The following is a 16,686-nucleotide window of genomic DNA, read 5'->3' as shown; positions in this document are numbered from 1 at the left end:
CGGCTGAGCGTCACTACTAGTGATGGGAAGTTCGGTTCTTTTTATGGAGTCAGATCATTTGACTCAGCTCACCAAGAAGAGCGGCTCTTTCGGCTCCCAAACAGCTTCATTTTACCACTTTTATCTTTCATAATTCAGCCAAATTTAGCACTGTTTTGACTTGATTGATTTGTATGTGTACACATATATCATGTATATATTTATTACAACCTTTGTACTGAAATATTAAAAAGTTAAAAATGACATTTTCTAATTTAAATTGCTGTGTTTTAATTGCGTTTTACAGGCCCTTGTAACTCTCTGAAACCGCCCAAAGAATGCACTAACCTGCTCGTAGAACCACCCTGCTACACAAAGCAGATAAAAACACTGTTGGATGCACAGTATGTGTCTGTGAAGGTTGTTTGTGGATCCTGTTCGATATCAGAATCAGAAGTACTTTATTAATCCTCGTAGGGAAATTGTTTTTGTTACCACAGCTCCCAAACGGTAAGTGATAGCAAGAAAAACAATAGTAAGAAACAAAATTTTAACAATATACCCTATACAGTATCCTATTTTAAACAATATATACACACTATATACACGTGTATAAATAACAGTTAAATAGAACCAGTGACAGTAACAGTAAAAAACAAAAAACATGTAACAGTGCGGTAACAGTGAGATATGAGATAGTTTAGTTTTGATATAACAGCTTGGCTTTGCAAAATTCTGTATTCTGCCTTTGTGTTTTCATTTTTTTTTTTTTATGCGTCCAAATTGCTGCTTATTTTTCTATTACCACTCAATGGCTTCACATAACGGAGCCGGGTCCCATGGTTCACTTAAAAGAGCCGGCTCTTTGAACCGGCTCGTTCACCACCGACACAGCACTAGTCCCTACAGTACCAAGCGGGAAGGAGCGGGCTCGGTGGAGAAGAGGCGCTTTGAGCAGCTCTGTACTTTTTCCTTTTATTATTTAGCTAGCAAGCAGCTAGCGGGGCTGGCTGAATAAGGAGCAACTTGAAACATGCCGCGGGAAATTATAACGCTTCAGCTCGGCCAGTGTGGAAATCAGAGTACGTGAGAGACGAAGTTGATGTTAATGTTACCACCTCTCTGCTTCACATGCCATCTGTATAACGTTAGCCAGCCAGGATGATGTGTGTGACGATGTTAGCTCAATGCTAGTATTAAATGTAGCACACAGTGACAGTGTTAGGATGAACTATTGGAGCAGACTTGTGACTAAGATGGTCTCCACAGAGAAGATGTAACATGATACGTGTTAGCTACCAGTCATTCAGATACACCCCATGCTGTTTGGCGTGTTTACCATTTGTTGTCAGGCTGATCAACATGACCTGATGTTAACATGTGTGTGACCTGCTCCTGTGTCTGTGCTGCAGTCGGGTTTGAGTTCTGGAAGCAGCTGTGTGCAGAGCATGGCATCAGTCCAGAGGGGATTGTTGAGGAGTTTGCAACTGAAGGCACCGACAGGAAGGACGTGTTCTTCTATCAGGTGACTGCTTTAAGCACTTCATTATCCCTCACTTCATTACATACACTGTGTATAGTCAGGGTGATGTTTATGTGCAGGTGATGCTGATGTGCAACAGCATGATGTGTCACTAGATGGAGTAGTTGTGCTTAAAGTATTCAGCCCCCTGTAAGGACACAGCCACCTATGAAACTGCAGGATCATCCACCTAACACCTGGTTATTCCTAAAACTCCGGCACAGGCTGACGATGAGCACTACATCCCCCGCGCTGTGCTCCTGGATCTGGAGCCGAGGGTGATCCACTCCATCCTCAACTCTCCTTACGCGAACCTGTACAACCCGGAGAACATCTACCTCTCTGAGCATGGCGGAGGTGCTGGCAACAACTGGGCCAGTGGATATTCACAGGTGAGGCACTGGAAATGACTTTATTTATACCAGTTAGAGGGAATAAAAGTTCAACGCATCTAAAATTCTACTCTTGTTTCCCCTCCCAGGGCAAAAAAATCCAAGAAGACATCTTTGACATCATTGACCGGGAGGCAGATGGCAGTGACAGTCTGGAGGCAAGTCTGCTGTTGGTCACATTCCAACTGTCCCTGGGGCTGCGTGAAACTTGAATAACTTATTTAAAAGTAACGTGATATCGCCGTGTAGGAATATTACATAGTATAGTCAACTCTTGCTCTGCTCAACTGGAAACATGCGATAGGATACGAAAAGCATTTATTGTTTTTGGTTAATGCAATGAGTTCGTTTTCAGATGAAATCCGTAGAGGTGGCAGGAGTTTAGTCTGAATCATGGACAGATTATGAGACACATTAAAGGCATCTCACTCCTCCCTTACATGGGAGCAAGACCCAAACTGAAAGAGGCACAAAACGACCACATTTTGTCTCTGTTGTCATTTAGTGGTAGTTTTTCCGTCTCTCTGTGGCAGTTTTCCGTCTCATTGTGGCAGTTTTCCGTCTCATTGTGGCAGTTTTCCGTCTCTTTGTGGTTGCTTTGTGTCTCTCTCAGTGACATTTCGCAGTCACAGCTCAGGTGGCTCATGGGACTGAGCTCGGTCGGCCCATTCAGTGATCCATCTATGGTCTGAAAGTGAATACTTGATTGTACTGAAACATGACTGTCAGTCAGACGTTTGTGTCTTTGTTGTGGTGAAATGTATTTAGAAATTAGTGACTTGATTGAAACTTGGTGCCAGTGCCTGTCATCTTTTAAAACTAGCAGAGCCCGCCCATGCCTCACTATTATTCTTAGCCTCTTTTTCTTTTTTCTTTTCTGTGAACTTTCTTCAGCTGCCAGCCTTCCATGAAATAACACTCGCGTTCCCCCTATTTCTGTAACTCATTCACATTATGACCCCACATTATTATTTAGTGTGCGCACTCATGTGTGCATTGGATAGGAAGGTGGGCCGAGCTGCTGCGAGCATGTGTATGTTGGCAGGGTGTGGCGTGTAGAATGTCTGGTGATAATAGCTGGGCTAGTGTGGAAGGCAGGTATTACAGGGCTGTCTTGGGGGGGTGAGGGAGCCTATTTGTGAGGTGGGGCTGCACTCCCATTTATATAACTGCCTAGGAAAGAGAGGCATTTGCTCACCCACACACATTCAGCTTTCTGCATCAGTAGAGTTTACAGTGAGCTTTATACACACGTGGCACATGCTGTAGCTGTAAATTTGGAACTGCGAGTAATAAGTAACTCTTTGTCTTTGTAGGGATTTGTCCTGTGTCATTCCATTGCTGGGGGCACGGGCTCAGGACTGGGATCCTATCTACTGGAGAAACTCAATGACAGGTCCGCAGCAAACACACGTGCGACTTACCGGAGTGATCACTGATCAGCTGCAGTTTTCTCATGAATAATATATATATAAATACGTTTCTGATCTTTAGGTACCCAAAGAAGCTGGTGCAGACGTACTCTGTTTTCCCAAACCAGGATGAGATGAGCGACGTGGTCGTTCAGCCGTACAACTCGCTGCTCACGCTGAAGAGGCTCACCCAGAACGCAGACTGCGTGGTGAGCAGCAGCATTCATGAATGGATGTTAATTAATCCCGTTGCTCTCTTTGCTTCACAGACACAGCCGCAGCTCTAAATACCCCCACTAAAACGTTTTTTTATTTTTTATTTTATTTTAACAAGCCCCAGTTGGCTTGTAATTGTGGCACTTGGACACACTTAAGTCAACATACAACACGGTAGCTAAACTGTTCCGCTGTCAATGAGCTGAAACGGGAAACAAAAATCATTTTTGGTCAGTCAGTTTGCCAATAAAATTATGACGTGATGTCAGACTGTTAAATAAATTTGGCCTCATGTGTTCTGACGTAAACGGAAGGGGTCAAAACGGAGCAAGTAAATGCCAATACTCATGTTAAGACATCAAAGACGTACAAAAGGCTTCCCTAAATAAAGGTTGATTAAGTCTCACAGGCCTGTTACACACTGCCACTGTCACAGTGGCATTAAAAAACAGTTTTATTAACAGAGATTCACACCGCTGGACAAGTTTTGGCCAGACTTAATGTTGTTTTTAAGCAATTTTAAAGGAATACTTCATAATTACAAATAGAAAGACAGCGATTATCACCCAGTTGTCATTTGTATTTTAAAGTTGTGTATCTGACATCATAGCACACTTTGAAACTGGTTGTTTTTTGATGCTTTAACACAAGCTTTAGTGTCATTCTCGTCCTCAGCCTTTACAAAGAAACACTTCCTGTAGTCAATTTCCAAAATCTACTATCCAATTTGTGGAACTGCGCAACGGTTGCAGTTTGTTTTCACTTCTGTCAGTCCTTCTGCTGAAAATCTCATTTTTTAAGGCCCCTTAAGTGCTTGTGTAGCCGACTAATTAAGAAGCAAACTGCAGTGCCAGGGCATTACAAATCAAACTTAATAAATCTCTGTCTTAAATTGCTGATTGTATTAGTCTGCGATGCTCTGACAGTCTAATGGTGTTTCCTCACTAATACCTACTTCCTCCAGGGTCATGCATAAGGCCCTCATGTTGATTAAATTAGCCAGTGGGCTAATAGAATCTGCTCAAGAATCGGTCCCCCTGTTGTGACTGTACAGTGTGTCTTTTATGTTCAGCTCTCCCAACAACAGCACAGTGTTCCTCTTGAAGAGGTTCCTTGACTGCGTAATTACATCCGATACCCTCTCACTCTTCCTTTAACACTGTAGCCGTGTGTTGACTTTTGCTGTGCTGTTGAGCTTGAGGGAATATCTTCCCTTCTGTTGTCTCTTCATTTATCTAATAATTACTCTCTGTCTGTGTGTGTGTGTGTGTTGTATATCAGGTGGTCTTGGATAACACAGCTCTGAATCGCATCGCCACAGACAGGCTGCACATCCAGAACCCTTCGTTTTCCCAGATCAATCAGCTGGTGAGTGCGAGAGACCTGACACGGTGCTACGACCTCGTCCTCCTCCAGTTGTTTTCTCAGCTCGTCAGTCAGCAAGTTTTACTTACAGTTCTAGACAGACTGCGCCAGACGTGTGGCTCACTTAAAAACAAATTACAAGATTCGCAAACTAGTTTGGTGAGTCAGTTGCACGTCAAACTGGATCTTAGATATGGGCTGCACAAACCAAATGGTATGTCAGCTTTCTCGTCCCGTACACTGTGATGTGTATAGTCACTCTTTGTGTCGAAGTTGACAGGACTGTGATAACTTAAGACGGCTGATGTTGTAATAACTCAGCCGTCACGATGTAGACATTTTACACATGGCGCAAAAACCACAAAATCTCTCTCCCTGCGTCTGACTGAATCTTCACACGCACAGGTTTCCACCATCATGTCTGCAAGCACAACCACTCTGCGCTACCCGGGCTACATGAACAACGACCTTATCGGCTTGATTGCGTCCCTCATCCCCACACCCCGCCTCCACTTCCTAATGACCGGCTACACACCGCTTACTACTGACCAGTCGGTGAGTTCAGACCAGTGGTCGAAATTTCAAGAAAAGGACACCTCAGGTGAAATAATACAAATGATGCAATATATCATTGGTTTTAAATTTTTGTTTTAATGAATTCAGGTTGCCAGTGTGAGGAAAACCACAGTGCTGGATGTGATGAGGAGGCTTCTTCAACCCAAGAACGTGATGGTGTCCACAGGAAGAGAGCGTCAGCCGAGCCACTGCTACATCGCCATCCTTAACATCATCCAGGGAGAGGTCGACCCCACGCAGGTACGACCGCGCGGCATCTTCTTATGAATTCTTTGTTACGCCTTCACGCGTTTTGGAAAGCATTCAAGCTTATTTCGACTGACTCTTCCGCAGGTGCACAAAAGCCTCCAAAGGATCCGGGAACGTAAACTTGCAAGCTTCATTCCCTGGGGTCCCGCCAGCATTCAGGTGGCTTTGTCCAGGAAGTCTCCGTACCTGCCCTCGGCCCACCGAGTCAGTGGCCTGATGATGGCCAACCACACAAGCATCTCCTCTGTAAGTGCTTTCTCCTCAAGTGTGTGTTTATACAGTAGAGACCTGCGTGGGTTTATTTCTTCAGGATATTAATTGAAGTTGAGCCACCACAGCAGCAGGTCAAAGTCCACAAAAAATAGATTTAGTTGATTCTGGTGGTTATTAAAAAAAAACTGAAACAGTTTTCCCTGTTTGTTGGCTTAAAACATCACCTGGGAAGCAATTCTGTGAAATTACTTCAACTGAAAAATGAAAATGAAACTTTTTTCCCTTTTGATATAGGTTAAATTCAAGCAAGGGGAAATTACAAAAATCTGAGTCATGTCATGGATTTCATTTTGGTTTCTCGTAACTTAGAAGTTGAAACAGAAAGTGTCAAAGTTCCAAAGAAGTCTGAAAGGGATAAGTTTCAGGTTCTTATTCTGGGTATTGGCTTTATTTTGACGACCTTTCTGTTGCTGTCCCACAGCTGTTTGAGCGGACGTGCCGGCAGTACGACAAACTGCGTAAGCGCGAAGCCTTCCTGGAGCAATTCCGCAAAGAGGACATATTCAAGGACAACTTTGATGAGCTGGACAACTCCCGCGAAGTGGTCCAGCAGCTGGTAGACGAGTACAGTGCAGCCACGCGGCCTGACTACATTTCCTGGGGAACACAGGAACAGTGAACAGACTCTTCTGAACTACCGATCAGCATACATGCTTAACTAGTTTATTCTAACTCGAGTTATGTCCCTTTTTTTTCCAAAACATTTCCTCCTACACACAAAATAGACAGGTATTTGGCTATAGCTGCTTTGCTTAAAAAAACAACTATTTATTGGCTTGTTATAGCATGTAATAGTATAGTGTGTTAGTGTCCTGAATTTGGAAAGGGACTGAGGTTAACGCCCACTGTTATATCAACCAAAAAGTAAAATGACATTTTCTGTCTGGACTGTATCACATCTTGGAGATTTTCAAGTGTTTACCCAAGAGTCCAGTGAAGCAAGAGTACTTCTTTCTTGCAAATAGCTGCAGAAAGCATTGATGTGTCTTGTACAAAACAATCTATAAATGTTTGTTAATAGTTTTCTTTTTTCCCGTTTCTCCTAAACTTAACTTTCCCACCTTGTAGCCTTTTTTTTCCCAGCAACGTGTTGCCTTGTTTTGGTCCATCTTCATACTGAGTACAGTACTTATAAGCTTTTGTGCAGTTGATTTACAATAAAAACGTCCACCACCTATGAAATGAATAATAAACAGTAGGATTGACAGAAAGCGTTGCATGATGGTTGATGCAGGTTGTTGCATCTGACATGGTGCTACTTTTTTTTTTTTTTTTGTAGTCCATCTACTGTTCATGCAAATTTCTCATTTTTTGCCGCTTTACATGACCAACAAGAATGTCGAGTTGAAGTTGGACTTGAGCCAAAAGTGATATTAAAGTACATACTATACACATTGTGTTGACATTTTAACAGCATCTGTCACCTACAGTAGAGAAAGTAACAGTTTGCACAGAGTGTACAAAGGATGGATCTCATTTTAACATCTCTATGCCTGTAAATATACTTTGAGAATAGCTGGTTCACTGGCATTCTCTGTATTGTCTAAAATGAATATACTGTTTCATGTTGCTTTGCTTGTTGGACCTGTTTAAAGACAAATAAACACATTTTCTATTATTTTGTATTTACTTTTTGAAATGTTTCTGGAAGGTCGGTTTAACAAAGACATTTTATTTGGTGTCAGTCAAATGAACAAATCTGCAAAGTGATAAAAACCTTTTTTCTTCACCTGGAGCTTCCGTGTACTGGTGGCCGTTTATCTAACTCTTTTAAGGCTCATTACCACAGCGGAACGTAAAGGCACTTGAAAACGCTTGCTCAACCAGCTATTGTTTTTAAACCAGAAAAGCTTTGGGGGAGGTAAGGCTCTCGGCTCGGCTGCTGGCGCCAAACTTCAGACTTTTTATAAAATGCGCCTGTTTGAAAACAATAGTCATACACTGCTTCACTAGTCAAGGCACAAGAAAGCACATTTTGTGATAGATGAAACAAAGGAAATGAGCGCATAGGTTGGACAATAGTACCAAAGACTAAATCTGGTAAAATGGTGCTGTTTTTATTAATTACATACAGTATTTATAGTTTTTTATTGCACTTCCAAGTTAGTTAAAAACAAACAATAGTGCAATTAACTATACACACATTACATAAAAAGGTACCATGCAGCATACAAACAAACTTAATACAAAGCAACAACAACATCCGCAGTTTGATTTTTTTTTTTCTTTTTATACGTGTAGCTCGGAGCTGCCTGCAGCTGCAGTAGAAAAAGCAAAGACCTGCTTCTGAGCAGGAGACAGGACTGACTGTGCAATGACTCGTCAAGGCCTTTCATGGTGAGAGGATTTAAGTCTTGAGGTTGGTTATTGCCTGGGGTTGTGTAGCAGACAGTACTCTAAAGTTATATTTACAAATCTATGGTCTCCTAAAACCTCATCTACTACATTTAACATAAAAAAGGTGTACAACGCATACAACAGGATGTCTTCATATTTGTCTGACATTCAAGTTTAAAAGAAAAATGAGTACATGTGAGAACAGTCAAATATAAGTTGGGTGGGTGGATCTGTCTGCTTTGGGATCATTTCTTATTATAAAAGCTTATTTAAAAAAACAACAACAAAAAAAACACATCTTTGGTCCATGCTCAAACCCATGACTTGGCGAAACTTTGGCTTCACAAGAATACTCAAACAGTGAACACAAAGAAGGAGCTACACAGGATTTACACATCTGAACTGCTTTAAGGAGCAGAACCAAAAGCATTTATGGCTTCTGGTTAACCTTTTTATCAAAACACATCTGGGTCTGCATTTAAGACATAAAGAACAGTACAAAAAAAAATAGCAACGTTTGCATAAATAATACTACAAAAGCATCTATGGCCTGATTTTAAAAAAAGGGTTTCTGTTTAAATAACAGGACAGATGGGGAAGTGCGTGGAAAAAAAATATGGTGTCTCTTTAAATCATCTTTGACTGTGGGGGTTTATGTTTACTCTAATTTCTCCCATTAAACATATATACATTGTGAAAATAACAATCAACAGAGAAGCACCTGTTATTTTCAGCAGAGTAGAGCTGCATTAGGGTAGTAACTGACATAAGCGTAATTATCTAATCAGTCAAGTGTTAACCAAGTTTCGTGTCAAGGATTACAGCCAAGACAAGCAGCACAACAAAGGACGCATGAGAGCATTTGGTGGAAACAATGAAGAAACAGCTCCAAAATCCTTTGGTTTATGTGAAACACAATTAGCTCAGATCCTGAATGTCATCCAGGAAATGGTTTTTCTTGATCAAACATACACACACATACATACACGCACCCACCCACACACACACACACACACACATAATCCCATAGGTAAGAGTCTATATGGCCATGGCAGCCAAAGTGACTTAGCCACAGAGTTCAACATCTGTTTCCAGTTCCAAGTTCACATGGCTCACTGCATCAACAGTTCCAGGTAATGCAAGCCTGGCGGGGACCTTATGAAAACTGACCGTCTCTGATGAACGTGTCAGCATAAGGGCACGTGAGAGAGTGAGTGTGTGCGTGGGTGAAAGAGAGAGAGGAAAAGACAGAAGACAGGAGAGGGTGTGTGAATGTGTGTGTGCGTGCGCGTGTCACTGAATGTTCTCAACACTATTCCAGCAGTGCATGAGGGACGACTGCCTTCTAGGAAAGGCAATATAAATATGGCACACTTCGAAAGAAAGAGAGAAAGGAGAGAGTAGTGTTTTCACTCTAAGCCATACCTTCACGAGGGGAGTACCACAGCTTATTGTTTCCACAAGTCCTAACTCTTTTGATGCTATCTCTCCCTGATGTAGCAAGGCTCATGCCAACGTCTCACATTGTCGACGGGGGTGGGGGGAGGGGGGGGGTGGCGGTGGTGGCGTGGCGAGGTGTTGCCATGTAGGGTAACAAGAGGTGGTTGCGTGACAGGATGGGGTGGAGGGTGTGTGACAGCTCATCAGCAACCGCATTGGTTTCTGTGGGTTTCTGGCCTCACTTGCAAAACAGAACCCCTTGCCTTGCCTTCCCGTCCCCTTCCCACCTCCCCTCCCTCCTCCATCGGCCAGCTCCTTCAGCTGGAAAGCTCAGCAAGGGTTTATTTTCACGGATGGGGAGCGAAAACAGCGCTCTCTTTGTTTTGGCTGCCGTGCCGTTCCCAGTGGAGGAGGCGTGGTGTCCTGAGGACTGGGGTTGGGCCACATAGGGCCCACATGGAGGAGGACGGTGGGGGTTGTGGGGGTGTCCGGGTAATGGGTTTCCCTCTCAAACAGGGTGCGAGGGCAGCTCCAGGAGAGTTGGTGTCAGTGTGGAGGCCAGGTGATGGAATCCCACCTCTGTGCTTTCTGCTATGGTGATGTCCGCATCTTCCCCTTTCCCTCGCTGGCGACGGATGGCACTGAAATACGCATTCATCAGCTGCATGATCTCAGTCAGCTGTGACACAGAGAGAGAGAGAGAGAGAGAGAGTCAGAGAGAGAGAGAGTCAGATTGGTGGCAGTCTTAGTGTCTGTCTGGCACTGTCACAGGAGGGTGGAGAGAGATGATGTCATTCAGCTGCAAGAAAAACTGGATCCTCCAGAAGCAGAGGATGATGTTGTTTGGCAGATTCTGGAGGACACACACACCCCTCGATCAGGAAAAAAAAAAAAGAGGCCTTACATGTGTTTGAATATTTCATCACTTTGACATATTTTGTTCAGCAGCTGTTGCAGGAAAAATGGAGGACCCTGCGGAGGAGTTAATTTGTTCATCTGTCTCTCCGTTACCCTGATCTTGGTGGACACTGTGGACCACCAAACCACCACGAGATACCATGTCTCTCGTCCTGCTAATGCTTGCCTGAACAAGTTGTGTGAGAACACTGACGAAAGAGCACCTACTCTTCAGCTTCAACACTTGAATCAGCAGCTACTCTCGCCCTTACCCTCAACTCCAGGCCTAACCATAATCACCCCCTGCAAATTCGCTCTCCCTTCCTTCCTGCCCAGTAGCTCAAAACCCTGCACGTTCATGTCAGAGCAATATGAGGCCTTAAGTTCATTAAAAAAAAACTTCAATTCGCCTGTGCGTCCAATAAATAAATAAAAGCCACTTTTGTACCCCATGAGAGATCACAGAGGGATTTTTTGTTCCGTGTGGGAAGATGCAAGCAAATCTACCAGTGAAAGGCAAGATTTGTTCTCTGCTGAAAAAAAAATATGTCTGTTTGGAAGAACATCCATGTTTCTGAGAAATGTTGCCTAATATTTTAATCTAACCACTGCAATAAAACTCACCCCCATTTGCCATTTAATGCCAGGAAGTTAGACTTTTGGTGGTTAGCATCGGTTGGAGAGCAGGAGCAGGTTGTGTGCTCTCTATTTAGACCAAATTAATGAGTGTTTTTAAAGTGGGTCAGAGAGCCGGAGGAGAGGGGAGGGGGTATCATGAGCAGACAGCATGCTTCTTTCACTTACTCTGCAGAACACTGCATGGTGATAAGGCCACTTGGCCCTGCACTGTACACAAACCTGACTACGGTGAAGATAGACTGTGTTTAAGCTCGGAGGTGCAACAGTTCCAGGAATGAGAGATCTGAATCTATTAATCCTCAGCCTGTATATGCTGACCTGGGGTGTGAGTCACTGTACCTTGGTGGTTTCAAACAGCAGATCCCGATCCCCAGCTGTGATCTTGAAGGTATTGCTATCAGATACGCCGTAGGAACAGATCTGTCCATAAGGGAAACACTCCAGGGCCTCTGCCTCTCCCTGCCGATAGAGAGACACGGATGTAGCAGCTACACCCAACCACAACTTCTGGGAAAAATTTCCTGTTGAACTCTAGAGGGAGGAAGAGGTAAGCAGATGTCAGAACAGTTCAGTTATTCCTGAATTTACCTCAAGAGTCCAAGTGACTCCTAAGAATTGAGGGAACAAGCGCTTTTATTACCTCCAACAATAAAACTAAAGTGTGACCTCACAATACTCACAATATAAAAGTCCACTTCATAAAGAGTGCATCCAAAGCCCGACCACTGGCGTGCAATTGTGAGGTAGGCAGCCATACTGTCCCTGCGGCTGTATCCGGCCAGACCTTTCCAACGCTCCAAGATGGATCCCATGACAGCCGACGCCTCCTCCTTCAGCCGGCTGCGCAGACGCAGGTCCTGCTCCACCTTCTGCTTGTGCGCTGCTGTGGCTGTGTGGCTCCACAGCGTCCCTGTCAGGAGTCCTGAGGGGAAGCGCTGCGTCGCGGGACAGTCCTGAGCCGCCACCTGACAAGGAGGCAAGGCTTGGTTTGCAGAGAGGGACATGAGGACTCGAGCTTCTAGCATGTGACCTGGGAAAAGCTCGTCCAGAGGCGGGCAGGGGGCATGTGTGGTGAAGTCACCCATCAGACATTGAAGCCTCAGGGAAGCTAAGGCCTGCAGGTCCTCTTCTGAGGCTGGCAGCTGGCCACGTACCACCATCTCGTGGCACTAAAGCGCAGAGGCCAAAACCAGGACAAACAGGGAGAGACCAAACAGGAGGAAAAGAAGGCACAATTTGTCAGCAACAGCCTCATTCCTGCCATCAATCCCTTCTACCCCACCCTGTTTTATTTTGTCCCATAACTCTTTTATGGGAGTCCTCAGGAAAAATGTTCTAATGAAGCCAGTGCTGGCTGCCTTTTGCCCCCTTTACATTACAGCCAGTGCTCTTAGTCATGCTTTTTATGCAGGGTGTTTTATTGCAATCACCGCCCGTAAGACATTAATGATTGTTAAGTAGAAACATAGTAATCCAATGAAATATGAAGAATGAATCACTGCAGGACAATAAATTATATCTCATTATCAGCACTGAAATAGGCACTCATAACAAAGACACATAACAAAGGAGGTCTCTACCCTTTGAGGCATTCTGCTCCATTACCTGCTCAAAGAGGAGGAGATATTCAATGCTGTCCACAGATATGCTGTCAGCATCCAACAGGCAGTAAAGCTTAAAACACAGCTTCCACTGGGTTTTAGACTCAGACTCTTTGGTGGAAAAGCTGCACAGAAGAGGCACAGACAGGGTTAGAAAGCTGGGACAGGGAGCAAATACACTGATATACAAATGGTATACCAAGAATCTGAAGCCTACATGTTAATATGTTACACGTTATTGCCTGCTCAATGTGCAATATTGTTGTTTAGTAACTCCGCGGTTTGCTGAGTTTCATGTTTACCCTGTCAGTCAGCACTGTGAGGACCGCACAAAACACAGATCCCCTTTGATTCCAGCTGCCTTATCGTTTCATTCTAGACTCTGCCTTGTACAACCAAATGACATCAGTGTCACCTTGGTTTGCTTTGCTGACAGAAATAGTGACACAAGTCCAGTTTCCCAGCAGGGTGTCATGTCTGACCAACAAAATCAGACAAGGTCACCAGTTATCAAGGATACTGGATAACGTACAGCATGGGAGTCAGACTTGCAAAGATAAATATACAATCAACTGCTCTGTTCACATCTAACGAGTGACAAATAGCTCAGATTCCTGCCAGACTTAGACAAGGTGTTGATAGCATGTCTGTCTGCTTGGTTTTATTGTGTCCGTGACTTCCCCATGGTCTGTTCTGCTTTACAAGGTGAAGACTGACATTTTGTTTTCAAACCTGGTCAGGATGTCTGCGATCAGAGCGCTGCCTGCAACCGGCTGCTCCCACAGTGCATTCTGCTCGAACAGTGAAAACGTGTTTTTGCTGTCTTGCAGGCTGAGTTTTTCCTGCATCCTTCGAACCACCTGGGAAGTGATGAAAGGACAGATAGGGCACACGAATGGTTAAACTCAAAAAAGTGAAACCAGAAGAGGGAGAAACACAATTCCAGTGATTATCATAGCTTAGTAATGTCACTAGACTCCAGATTAGGCTGGGAGGTTTTGAACACGTGAGAAGCTGGAAGATTGAGAAAAGTAGAAGACAAACAAATGAGCCCCAAACCTCATTGGCAGTGGTGTGTGAGCTGATGTAGAGCTGGCAAGATCCGGGGCCAGGATAGTGCACAGTGCACAGCATCTCCTGTCGGCTCATCAGCATCTGGATCTCCTCCCAGGATGGCACACACTCCCGACACTTGGTCTTCTCCAGAGCCTCGCTGATGAATGACGCATAGTTATCCATCTCAGATTCAGGGCTCTGGCTCTGGATCCTGCGAGAAAGAGTGACATGTGAGACGGGTGGATCCGTACCGTGTGTGTGTGTGTGTGTGTGTGTGTGTGTGTGTGTGTGTGTGTGTGTGTGTGTGTGTGCACTCTTGTGCAAGCACATCCAGATATTTGCCAGTAATTTTAAGACGTAAAAGAGAGAACTCGTTAATGCTCCTGATGTTAGGAGTGACTCAAAGTCTGAAAAGTGTTATGTTATGATTTTGGACCTTGCGTCATCCTTTTGATTCAACCAAGCTCTTTATTTTCTTTTAGTTGGCAATGCTCAAAAGTCAATGAGGCGAGGAATGACAAATGTTCTCACTTTAGCTCTTAGGGACTTAAAAGGCTCGACATCCCTCAATCCTTCAAAGAAAAGGAAAATGGCAAAGAAAACATGTTTGACTTGGGGTAGCGCACGAAACAGGAAAAGGTGTTTCCTCCCAGTGGAGTGTCCAGGAGTGCTAGGTGAGAGTGTGTGTGCTGTTGTTTTAAGAGAGGCGACACAAAAGCCACGGACAACACACTCCAACCGGGGCCTGAAGTCTCACACACTTTGCAGAGTATGAAAGGTGTGAAATACAACCTGATGGAGTTATGAGCTCAGCCCTGTGTAAACACAGAGGGAAAAATAGGAAGGAAACAATTATACTGCGATGTTCGTCCCAAAATACACAAAACGGAGGACAGAGAGGCGAACAAGAGGGCCTCAAACATTCTGCCAGACAGAGAGAGGCCCTCTCATTCCCTCCGATGTCTCCCTCTCTCATAACTATATGGCCACAGGGTGGGATTTGTCCTGCTGAAACATAATTAGGAATGTTCCACTGAGTCTGTGTGAGCCTTCCTATACTCTCCTCTCTTCACCCCTCTCTGCTCTTTCCTCCTTCCTTGCCCCCTCCTCCTCTGCTTTCTTTCTCCTGGCCTATTCTCTCTGACAGCAGACATTCCCTGGGGGTTTCTCAGGGCACATGGGGTGGGGGCGGAGGAAGGTTTTCTGGGCCCGTTGCCCAGCTCCAGTCTTAGCTCTGCCCAGCTGCAGCCTCAGCACTGATCCACAGAGTGAGAGAGTGCGTGAGAGCGATGGCAAGACGTATCAAAACACACAGGCAGCGAGTTCCACAGCGTTATTATGAAGCTCCGTCGCATGCAACCGTTCCATTAGCTAGAGGGTGATTCCCAGCACAGACGTATAGATAGAAAACTGTAGTGGTTTGATGGCATGGCGTTGGACAGAAAACCTAGAGCAGGAGATTAGCGCTGCTAATAACGTAGATTAGCATGCTTGACAGAGGGGCTAATTCAGACCTGCAAATCCAGCCCTAAAACACTGGATCTGTCTGGGGGAACATGCTAACAATGTGAAGGCATATCACGCTACTATATCTAAACTGGTGGTCAACACTGCTGGCGCCTGCTTTTTGTCCACTGTCTAGACCTCGTGTTTTCCCTGCCACCACACACTACTGGTTCACCTTCATCTCCCTGCATTCAACCTGTTCTCCACCACATAACTGTCTCCTGTCCCATTCTTATGGGAATGGGTTGATTGAATACAAAATAAACGCTGCAATATTACTGTTAACTGACAGCTCTGGCTTCTGTTACCTTAAGCTGTCATCACAAATGGATTCCCTGTAGTATTTTCCACCTGTCTTCCACAAATCATGTTTCCCATTGGGTCAAATCAGAGCCAGCAAAAACAAGCAAAACCATCACGTTTTCCATTTGTAATTACAAGTATGAGAAGATGTGAAAGGCTTACTCCACTCTGCAGGATTTATCTGTGCTAAATTACACATTAATGTCAGCGGTATCACCCTTTCAGGACTCGAGTATCCTTTGCATCTCACCTCTTGAGGTGGAATCGCAGGTACTTGAGCACAGTGACCCCAGGCAGGAAAGTGCAGCTCATGCAGGTGAGAAGCTGCCAGTATCGGAGGTGTGCGGCAGTGTACGGGGCGGGCGTGTAGCTTGTCTGCTTCACTAGCTGGCAGTAGACCTCGTCGCGGAGGGGCCGAAGATCCAAACATGTCTGCAGCACGCCCTGGATGATGGGAATTGGCTCCCGTGCCGACTCCAGCTGCTGCAGGCAGTTGAAGAGCTTCACGGCCTCCTCACGCACCGAGCCGTAACCCTTCCCACTGTGATCTGAAGAGAAGCAGTCAATTGTGTTATATTTTGATTTATGGCATGCATTTTAATGTGTTAAACGTTGCCTCTGAGCAATTCAATCAGCAGTTAAAACAGAGATCTATCCAATTAGCAAAAAAGCCCTTGAACAATATAGTCACAGACAATGGTCATTAACTGTACACACAGTTTCTGTTAGATTGCACAATTAACTGTTAATCAAGAACATTAAGATTTGTTGTATATTTAATTACAGATTCATTAAATCAGCACAGAGATCTGAACCTACTTCTTTTATTATCTAGTTAATTTCAAGCACTATTATGATTTTTACCAGCAACATCACACATTGTTGTTATGATAATATATTACGTGTACACGTTAACTACTTAC

General features: G+C 44.4%; 2 protein-coding genes across 2 annotated transcripts in view; one reads left to right on the top strand and one right to left on the bottom strand.

Moving 5' to 3' along the window:
- Positions 1–1,012: 1,012 nt before the first annotated feature.
- On the top strand, positions 1,013–7,602 carry tubg1 (tubulin, gamma 1). Its single transcript, XM_010737111.3, has 11 exons — positions 1,013–1,061; positions 1,392–1,504; positions 1,726–1,893; positions 1,983–2,051; positions 3,210–3,289; positions 3,388–3,514; positions 4,803–4,889; positions 5,292–5,441; positions 5,550–5,702; positions 5,796–5,957; positions 6,406–7,602. The coding sequence occupies exons 1-11, from the start codon at positions 1,013–1,015 to the stop codon at positions 6,601–6,603; spliced, it is 1,356 nt and encodes a 451-aa protein (XP_010735413.1). The 3' UTR covers positions 6,604–7,602.
- A 596-nt stretch (positions 7,603–8,198) lies between these two features.
- Positions 8,199–16,686, bottom strand: part of plekhh3 (pleckstrin homology, MyTH4 and FERM domain containing H3) — a 30,069-nt gene continuing 21,581 nt past the window's right edge. The window contains exons 7-13 of the mRNA XM_010737110.3: positions 16,014–16,311; positions 13,958–14,165; positions 13,631–13,758; positions 12,903–13,023; positions 11,978–12,466; positions 11,637–11,828; positions 8,199–10,440 (exon numbers count right to left, since the gene is read on the bottom strand). Coding sequence (XP_010735412.1) covers positions 10,270–10,440; positions 11,637–11,828; positions 11,978–12,466; positions 12,903–13,023; positions 13,631–13,758; positions 13,958–14,165; positions 16,014–16,311 — 1,607 coding nt within the window. The 3' untranslated portion in view covers positions 8,199–10,269. The remainder of the gene's footprint in view (positions 10,441–11,636; positions 11,829–11,977; positions 12,467–12,902; positions 13,024–13,630; positions 13,759–13,957; positions 14,166–16,013; positions 16,312–16,686) is intronic.

Source organism: Larimichthys crocea, chromosome XII (assembly GCF_000972845.2).
Source record: "Larimichthys crocea isolate SSNF chromosome XII, L_crocea_2.0, whole genome shotgun sequence".
In the NCBI taxonomy this organism is placed as follows: Eukaryota; Metazoa; Chordata; class Actinopteri; family Sciaenidae; genus Larimichthys; species Larimichthys crocea.
This window is presented reverse-complemented; position numbering and strand designations above follow the sequence as displayed.